At 56.2% G+C, this 9,747-nt stretch overlaps 1 protein-coding gene across 4 annotated transcripts; it reads right to left on the bottom strand.

Moving 5' to 3' along the window:
* Window positions 1-1,147: 1,147 nt before the first annotated feature.
* Hgfac (HGF activator) lies at window positions 1,148-7,999 on the bottom strand. Of its 4 annotated transcripts, none has more exons than XM_021162484.2 (14): window positions 7,830-7,999; window positions 7,081-7,230; window positions 6,883-6,979; window positions 6,607-6,686; window positions 5,862-5,984; window positions 5,589-5,720; window positions 5,286-5,396; window positions 5,013-5,187; window positions 4,701-4,786; window positions 4,044-4,299; window positions 2,946-3,085; window positions 2,554-2,694; window positions 2,314-2,477; window positions 1,148-1,400 (listed from the first exon to the last, which is right to left on the bottom strand). In XM_021162484.2, exons 1-14 carry the CDS (start codon window positions 7,894-7,896, stop codon window positions 1,218-1,220), a joined length of 1,905 nt encoding a protein of 634 aa, XP_021018143.1. In that variant the 5' UTR covers window positions 7,897-7,999; the 3' UTR covers window positions 1,148-1,217. The 4 variants fall into 4 exon arrangements, with proteins under 4 accessions (XP_021018143.1, XP_021018140.1, XP_021018142.1 ...); XM_021162481.3 differs by having other exon boundaries at window positions 7,081-7,264; window positions 7,830-7,998; XM_021162483.3 differs by having other exon boundaries at window positions 2,314-2,462; window positions 7,081-7,264; window positions 7,830-7,998.
* Window positions 8,000-9,747: the final 1,748 nt, after the last annotated feature.

The following is a 9,747-nucleotide window of genomic DNA, read 5'->3' as shown; positions in this document are numbered from 1 at the left end:
TCCTTCTGACCAGGAAGAATGCACTGGGAGCAGACTCGGCTGGACCCTCAGTCTCACAGGATGTCATAAGAGTAGGATGAGGGGGTGAGAGTCATCCACAGAGAACCTCCTGGTACTTCAGGTGGTAGAAGAAGAGTTCATGGGTGGGTAGTGGGCTGAGCACGTTATGACTTCTGGGTGGGCTGGGGCAAAGGTCTCACCCAGAGATAAAGAGACTCTAGATGGGGCATGGCAAGATCCTGCTGCCGTGTGAAGAACAGACCACAGTGGGTGAAGCTGCAGAGGGCAGAGCAAGGTGCACCTCAGGTCAACTGAGGAGGACAGACATGGGGAAAAAGACACTGAACAAGGTGCCATCTGCTGGTCCCACTCAAGCCACGTGGTCAGGAACCATGGGCTTTCCTTGGTCTCTGTCTCCCAGTCCGAGGGTGCTAGCTTTGGGTACTCACAGGGATGGCTGGCCTCTGCCCTATCCTAACCTCTTTCCCTTAGCTGCCATCTTGCTTTACAGCACCTCTATGCGCTTCCTCAACTGGTGATGAATTCTCATGCCAGAGACTTTGGAGACCCTTGGGACATAGCCAGCTCCTCCCACAGCCCGAAGGCTCAATGAGTATGTCCCAGCTCCCCCACCACACCATTTTATACTTTCCAGAATAAGTTAGCTCCATATCCTGTCTGGACAGAGGCAAGCCAGGCTCCTAAGTGCTTAGGATCTGCAGTAGTCAAGTTACTACACCCCAGATATGGACCCTGCTCCTCAGGTCTCCTTCAGAACTGTCATAGCTGATGGGAACTTTTGGAAGGCTGCAATCTTGAAGCTATCTTCTTTAGCTGTTTGATGCAGGTCCTTGTTCATGACCTGTGGAACTGGACTTGGCTTCAATGTCTCACCCCAGTAGCCTGGGGTGCCTGGACCCTGGACACATATCTGTCTGGGTTGAGCCTAGAGGAGTCTGACTTTGACATCCCACCTGGCCCTCTGGAGCCACATTTGTGAACCAGGAGGCTCCTAACCACACCCAGGAGCTACATTGGCTTCAGGCACCACTCCTAAAGCCACACCATCTATACTGAAGGCCCAGGTCATACATAGCTTGGACACAAAGAGCTGCCTGGCTCAAGGCAGTGCCACTGTGAAGCCAGGTCCTTGGAGACAGTTTTATTGTTGGTAGTAGAAGGGGGACTATAAGCATCCCTTCCTTGGGGACCGGGGTTCAGGACGCAGCCACAGGTCGCTTGGGCGGTCGAATACGCTCATTGATCCAGTCCACATAATTGGCCACACGGGTGTAGACTCCCGGCTTGTTGAGCCGCCCACAGCCATCACCCCAGCTGATGATGCCATACAGGTAAGCCACACCATTCTTCTCACAGACCAAGGGCCCACCTGAGTCCCCCTGGAACAGAGACTAGGCTCAGCCACCTGTGCACCAGCAGCCGGAGTCCTGACTCAGGAGCACCTAGGCTTCCAACTCTGCAAAGGTCCTAAAGTAAGAAGTGAGCAAGAGTCTCTGGTGCTCCCTGAAGACACAGGATTTTCAAGGCTGACTGCCTAGGGGCAGATGACAGGTTTTTCTGAGCAGTGTGGCCTCTCTTCCTGACCCCAATCAGTCAGGAATACATCCTATTTCCAAACGGTTGGGAAAGCTTTCTCACTTCTACCACCCACAGCTCTGGTCCTACTCTGTGAGGAATGAGTGGGCAGTCCCTGCATGCTAGTCTGAAATGCCTCCTCGTGCCTGGCATGCTTTTCTTACATCTCCTAGAACCAGTGCAACTGTCCCCTTTCCTGGGAAGCCCTGATTGTCCCAGAATCAAGTCCTGTCCACTTGACCCTGTATCACTTCAGAAAAGGGATCCGACCTCTCTAAGACTCGGTTTCCTTGCCTGTTTAAAGGGCATAAAACAGCCCCTCCATGGTGAAGCAGGTTGACACGTAACCATGACCATGGCCTGGCCTATGAAGCCCTTGACAAACATTCACTATTGATTGATTAATTGCTGAGGATTCAAGAGAAATCTGGACAGAGCATTGTAGCTTTTGAGGTCTGATGTCATGTGGATGGCCCTAACTGTTGCCTGGATAGTGGGGCTTTATCTGGACTCTGTGATGCTGGGCCTGTCTTGACTTTCCCATCTGTTTAGACAGTTCTCTTCCTACTGTAAGGATGCCCTCCAGGAAGTGCCAAGTGATCCACAGTGCATGGACTCTGCTTTAGGTTCCCTGCTAGCCCCAGACTCCCTAGGGGTCAGAAAATTCCACTAATACCCCATCTGTGTCATCTTGGTGGGGGCCTGGCAGTAGCCTACCTGGCAGGCATCGGACTTGCAGTCAAAGTAGCCGGCACAGAGCATGTTAGGGCTGATGTCAGCACCATATACCTCCGGGCTGCTACACTTGTGGTCCGCAACAAGAGGGACCAGTGCCTCCCTCAGGGAGCTGGAGTAGCTGCTCACATCTGTGGAGGACTGCACTTTCAGGGCAGGCAGGTTTGTTGCCCGTCTTCCTCCCGCCTCGACGCCCACTGGCGGGGACTGCCTTCCACTCACTTTCATCCATGTGGCCCCAGCCTGCAATCTGACACTTGTGTCCAGTAGGGAAGGAGCTGCCTGCTTCAGGCAGGCAGATGGGTTGAACAAACTGGGAGCGGACAGCACAGCGCTCTCCCTTCTTCTTCAGCCGGATCAAGACTGGGAGGGAGAAAGAACAGGGGTCAGCCTGTGCAGTGAAGCCCACCCCATACAGAAATCCATAGCAGGCAGTCCCATGAAATGGGTAGAGGGGAGGTGGCTGGTGGTCTGAGAGACCAGAGGAAGGGCAGCAAGATTTCTCTAACTCCTCTTACTTCTTCCCCTTGTGTCTGCCCAGCTCCTACCCTTGTCTGGGCTCTAGCTTGGGGCACACAACCTCACCCCCCACCTTGCAGAGGCCCTGAGCTCACCAAGGTCATGGTTGTTGGGGTTGAACACCGAGTACAGGGTGTAGGGCACATACTTCTCAATGCCAAATGTCTGCGTCACATCCGTGGTGTGGTTGAAGAAGTGCTGACCCAGTACCACTGTGATGCTGTCCCTGGGGGGGCTGCACAGGAAGCTGGCAGGAGTGGAACCCAGCCCTCTCCACGGCACTATCAGGTCTCCCCAACCTTGGCCCCTGTACTTTGTTGGTCATGGCCAAGCAAGAGAGTCCCAGCCCTGGGAAAGGTCTGTAGACATTTTCAACCCATGTGACAGTAGAATCAGGACTGACAAAGGAGGTAGAGCCACAGCGACCCTGGCCCAGGAGCCCGAGCTTCATTGGGTTTCATTGATAACCAGTAGAGCCTTCAGACAAAGGTCTGCTCTGAGAATAAGTCCCATGGGTGGAGATTTGATCTGCCTATATGTTGTGCCTCAGCCTGGCCTATAGGGTCCTCAGGTGAAACTGCTTTACCCCCAGGACATGAAGCTAGGAGGAATTGCTGGGGTTTTCTATTCAGTCCAGGTAGTCTTGGTGTCTCAGGCTACAGCCGTGCTGGGTGGAGACAGAGTGGACCTCAGGCCCTCACTCCTAGGAGCCCAGCCAGTGAGCTGGGCCTCAGTTTCCCTGGCTGTGCAGTGACTCTAGAGGGTCTACTACATGTTGTAACTGAGCCTCCTGACTCCTTGCCCAGGTAAGTGCCCCTTAAACACCCAGGCACTGACACAGGGTGGTACGTGGGGCATGTCTTCTACTCGGGCACCTTAACTCTATCCCACTGCTCAGCTCTGGGAGAGGCAGGGTCTCTGCAGAGGACAGGAGAGTGCTCCCCCACACCCCCGGCACAGGGTTATAAGGCAGCTAGCTGCAGAAAATGCCCTGCTCTGATGCTCCATGCCTACCTCGGTGCCCAGCACATGCGTTAGGCCACAGTGGGACCAAAAGGTGTGTTAGGGGAACAGGAAAAATGGTCAGCATACTTCCTTCTGGATGGAAGTGTGCTGGTGCTGGAGAGGAGTGTGAGTCGCAGCTAGGGGCCTATGGGATAGATTGAGGGTGGCCCCTGAGGAGGTGTGTTCACCTGTTGGCGAAGCAGTGGGCTGCAGACACTACCCAGCAGGTATGGACAAGGCTCCCAGCACAGAAGCTATTCCCAATGTAGATGGCGGCCAGCCAGGGGTGTGAGCCAGGCAAAGATGATGAGCCCCCGATGATGCGTGGTCTCAAGAATGTCCTCTTCTTGTGCCTCTTGCCACAGGTGGGACGTGCAGCCGGGGCTGACTCAGGCAGGGCCGCTAGGAGCTCCGGGGTTTGGGAGTGAACTCTGGCCAGGGATTCTGGGAGTGGAGGTCATCGGTTCATACCCCTGGATTCCCCTGGAGACAGGGAAGAGCCAGAGGGGTCCTACCTGGACCCATAGCCCACTTCCTCAGGCTTGAGGCTCTGAGCAGCCTGAGGACCTGGGAGCCTTTGTTCCCTACTCTACAGCTGAGGACAGGTATAATGCAGACTGCAGGCCTTGGCAAGGCCAGATCCCCTGCTACAGAGTAAGGCCTGTCTCTCAATGAGACCCACTTCACATCCCAAATGGCGGGATATTCCCAGCATGAGAGCCTTGGGGGCCAGCCCTCAGAGCTGACCACCCTAGCAGGGCACCACTGAGTCCCCTCCACTGACCTGTCTGAGAGTCCTCAGGGAGCACCACCCCTCTGCCCCCAACCTATCAGGGTGCCCGCACCACAGGCTGTCAGGCGGCAATACTCCCATGACAGTGCGTTGTCCTTCACCACGTAGCACCAAGGCCTCTCGTCCTTGTCTGGGTTCCTGGAGGCAGACAAGGGAGTCACACCATCACTCCCCCTAGAGGACCATCCTAACACCCAGAGCTATGTGCGTTCTCTGCAGACCATGGTGGGCACACATGAACCCACCATCCCAAGAGGCTAACAGCCATCTAGGCACTGTTGGCCCCTGCAGAGTCTGGGAAGCCACTCTGTCCAATCCTTTGCTTATGCAGAAAGAGTATGTATAGCAGCCATTAGATGCTGACCGGCAGTAAGCGTGAGGGCCCAGGCCAAGCAGGGCAGCAGCAGCCACTGAGTCCACATGCAGCTCCTGGTAGAGCAGGTCTGAATTCCAGGCCAGGCAGCTCAGGCCCGAGGCAGCGGTGCTGGCCACGCCTCGGTACTCCGTACCATTTCCCAGGAAGCAGTGCTCGGTGGGAACTGCACGCACAGTGGTTGCCATGAGGCCAGGCCACAGCAAGGACCCCTGACACCATTCCCCAGGGCTGCCCCATAAAACTGGAAAGAAAGTGACTCACCAATGTTACAGAACCGCCCAGCATAGCCCAACGGGCAGGTGCAGACGCTGGTCCCTGTGCCCACAATCAGGTGGCAGGTGCCTCCGTTCAGACATGGGCTGCTCAGACAAGCTAGGGGAGAGTTCGGAAGCTAAACCTGGTCTCCAGGAACTCACGGAGGGGACAGAGCTGAGATCTTTCCCTGTGCCACTGTTGTTGGGTAACCTTATGTTTGCATGAGGACAGAGCATCTGCCTAAAGGACTTGGCTCACTACCCCCATGCACCATGGAACCTGACCTCCCTGAAGTTGACCATGACATACCTGTGTGGTGGGTGTCTTCACACTGGGCCTGGCCCTCCATACAGCTGCACTGCTCCACATGTCCCTTGCTCACACGGGCCCAGTGGTCGCCCACCTCAAAATACTCGTAGCGTGTTTCATCAAAGCATTTCTCTGTGAGCCACACAGTGTTCCCACAGTGCCCGTCCAGGTCCCCTCCCCCAGGTAGGCACCACCCACCCCGGGCTGGACTCAGCAGCTGCTCTCCCAGCCTCCTAGAATGGCCCCACTCCTGGGTCCCTGAGGTCCTCTCACCTGTGCCACAGTCCTTGCCTGTGAAGGCCATCGGGCAAGAGCAGTGGTAGGACCCATGGTCATGTGTACTGGAACATGTGCCCCCATTGAGGCAGGGCCCAGAGGCACAAGGGTCAAGGACAGCTGGGTACACACAGGAGGGGATATGATGGTTATGGCAAGAGTCTTTGGAGCCCCTCCATACCCTCTTGCCTGCCAAGGCTCTCTGTGAATGCTATCTATCTTCTCTGGGTTGTTGAGTGAGCAAGTTCCCACCTCCCAGCGACCCCACCCGGGACTGGAGAAGGTATCCCATGGTTCTGCACTCTGCTCTACATATCTCTCTATACATGCTCTGCCAGGCAACGGGGATCCCTCTCATGGCACACCCACAGGTTTCATGGCTTGCTCTTTTGGACTCAGGGCCTGTTCAAGGGACTATGTATGGCTACATGGATAGATCTCACCACAAGAGGGAGCCCTGGTATCACCAATGATCAGCAAAGCCATCCAGGGTCTAGGGAGGCTAGGTCCTGTCTGGGCGAAGCACCCTCTGCTGCCCTCTGGGCTGGCAGCAATTTTGCCCCTAGATATCGCTGAACTCAAGAAGATCAAACTCAGAGACTACCCCCCCCCAAACTCCATGCAGAATCCCTTGCCCAGGTCACTAGTATCCTCACCCTGCACACTGACCCCTATACTCCTAACCCAAGCACCCTGTCAAAGCCTTTCCTGGGAGCTCAGGCTGGCCCTTCCACATATCCACCTGGGCCTTCCACAGGCACGGTGACCTCTGCACAGTAGCCCCAGGCCCGGTCTCGGTCATAGTTGTGTGTTGTAGCGCACCTGGAAGGTCAAGTCAGGGGATAAAACTGAGTCCCTGCCCAGAGCCCCACCTCTCTCTGCCTGGGCACCCTGGAGCGAGCCCCTGTTCACTAAATGTACCTGCTGGGCATCGAGACCTACTAGCTTCAGGGTTCATGAGGGTCCACAGTGGGAACCTGTGTAGGTCCCTCAGCCGCGACCCCACTCTGGGACTCACCACTTCCTGTAGGCACTTCCCTCAGAGGTACAGGAGTGCAGCATGCGGCCACCGTAGCGGAAAGGGAACCTGCACGGCTGCCCAGACTCAGTGAGCACTGTGGAGGGGTGTCAGGGATCAGGCATCCCACTGGGTACTCCACCCCTACCCAGGCCCCACACCTCTTTAGCTGCCTTTCCGTTGCAGTGTCTCACCTACCTTGGCCCCCAGGGAGGCTGCTGCTGGAGGGAGGAGGGTACCTCTCACTTTGGGGTCCCTCAGTCTCTGCCTCTGGAGCACTCTCTGTTGCGATGCTGACGTTCCCAGAGATCCCAGAGATCGCAGGGATCGTGGGGGTCACAGGGGTGGCTGTAACATTAGGTCCTGGGGGCTCTGTGTGGTTCTAGGAGCCCAAGGGGCCACACAAAGGTGTCAGTGTGGAATAGTCCTTCATACTTGGACTCCACCGGTCAGATACACCAGAGACCTGAAACTCCTTAGGGCAGGTCCAAGAGGCAGTGGGTATCCCCAAGACCTCCTCTGGCCTTTCCTTCTGAATCTGAGTGATCCAATGTGCTAACTTAAGAGTCACAGGGCCCCAGGTCACCCTGGTCTTGAGATTCAGTCCTGGGGTGGACAGGAACAGCTGAAGCACTCCGAGGTGTCCTACACCCCATCTCAAACACTGGAATGCAGCAGAAACCTCAGGACCCCTCCCCCCCCACTTACGGGGCCTGGGCCACACAGGGGCAACAAGAGGATCCTAACAAGTTCAGGAGCAAGCATTACAGACCAGCCTAGCCCAGCACCCCATATCTCAGTGCAAATGACAACTTTCACTCCACTATGCCACCACACTGGGTCCCAAGCTCACTCTGGGGCCCTCTTTCTGGCCTCTCTCTTCCCAGGAACCCTGAGTGTGCATAGAGAACCCTTGGCCACATGCAAGGGAGAGGGGCAGTGCTCACCCTGCCAGCCTGGGGCTGGGCCCCCCGAGGCACCACCAGCAGCAGCAGGAGCAGCAGGAAGGGCCATGGCCTGGGTGAGGGACAGAGGCTAGAGAGCCAGGCCCGTCGCCCCATGGCTCCTCCTGAGCTGGCGTGAGTGTAGCAGGAACAGAGTGGCCAGGGAACGTGGCCAGGGCAGGTGGGGTCAAGGCTACATGATAATGATTAACCCCGCCACCCACTGCCTCCTGTTAGGCTCCTCCACAGCCATAGCTCCACCCTGCTGTCCCAGCTCTGCCTGCTCTGCTGGGGCAGCTGTTGTTCTCTGGCAAAGGCTATAACTGCACCTTCAAGTCTCAGCCTCTTCCAGGAAGTCTTCCAGTGTGACTTGGGCAGGTCAGAGCCAGGCCTCCCAGGCACGGGTGCCTGGCCATATTGCTGGCCACTTCTGTCTATGAGCCCTTGACAGGACCTGCTGCATGCAGGAACCTGGGGGTTCCAGTTCTTCCCAGCCAGCTACTGACTCATGGTGGGGGTGATACTGTCCCCAATCCACAGATGTCAACACAGGGTGGAGGGTACCCATTGCCACATAACAACTCAAGAGAGGTGAGGGTTGCTCCCTGGACCAAGTGCTGTGACCAGTGCCTGAGAACAGTAACTCTCTTTGCTGGTTTGTCTACATATCCTAAGCCTGGGGTACTCAGGACCCCCAGAATTGCCCCAGAATTCTATCGTTACCAGACAGCCTGGGTATCAGCAGCCCCCCAGTAAGCTTTCCCAGTCCGGTTACCTGTGGGCATACCCTGCATGCCTTCAGTTGGGCAGGCTATACAGAGAGCTTCCCTGTGGCTCCAGCCAGGCACTGGGGGCCCTAGGCAAACTGGAGTGGCCACCTCATACCCATGGATCTCCTCTCCAATTCCTGAGGGAGGGTGACAGGGCCAGTGGCAGGAAGGCTCCACTGGGCACAGTGGGTACAGTGGGCAGGAATGAGACCACAGTGACCCCCACCATAAATCTCAACCAAGCCCTGCCCTCACCAATGGCCAAGCAGCACCCAAGCTTGCCAAAGTAGGTGCTAGAAGCATGGTGGGGCATGATGGGTACCAAGGGCATGGTGTTTCATGGCCAAGTGTGGGGATACGGTGGTGCCTGAGCATTGTGGTACTGAGGAAACAGTGATACTGGCGCACAGTGGGTACCAGGCAGATGCTATGAGTGCTAGGACATTGCGGGTGTTGGGAAATGTTGCTGCTGGGATGTGCATGATGAGGTGCCTCAGAGAAGATGCTCTCTGAGAAACCTTTCAGCCAGTCCATCTCCAATTCCAGGGAGAGATGTGAGATTAGCAGCTTGGCAGTTGGGCCATCAGTGTTGGGGCCTCTGCTCAGGCATCCTGGGCTTGTGACAGTGTGTCTTACAGGCTCAGCCCAGCACCACCCTGTGGCCCTTCCCCTCCTGCTTCTCACTGATATCCTGCCATATCAGGATTTCCCATTCTATAGCCAGATTTACTCTGGTCTCAGCCTCAGACACACTGGCTCTTGCCTCCCTATAGACCTTATCTACAGTCAGGTTTTTAGTTCAGATGCCCCCTCTCTAGAAGCCCCCTGGGTCACCTGAGTGAGACTAGGGAGAGGGGCAGGGCCAGTAGCAGAAAGGCTCCACTGGGCACAGTGGGTACAGTGGGCAGAGATGAGACCACAGTGACCTCACCATAAATTTCAACCAAGCCCCACCCTCACCAATGGCCAACCTCAGATGAGACAGAAGAGCACAGATGTCTAAAAACCCCAGGTCATCTGCAAGGGACAATATGAATGGACAATGTGGGGGTGTGGCTGGCCTCAGTATCCAAGATGGTCATAGAGCCCATACATCTGAGGATGGGAGGCGATCCCATCCTTTAGCTCCCAAGCACCAAGCTATCTCTGTG

This window comes from Mus caroli, unplaced genomic scaffold, assembly GCF_978045245.1.
Source record: "Mus caroli unplaced genomic scaffold, Mus_caroli_1 scaffold_4, whole genome shotgun sequence".
Lineage (NCBI taxonomy): Eukaryota > Metazoa > Chordata > Mammalia > Rodentia > Muridae > Mus > Mus caroli.
The sequence above is the reverse complement of the archived record's forward strand: the minus strand, read 5'-3'. Positions and strand labels throughout refer to the sequence as shown.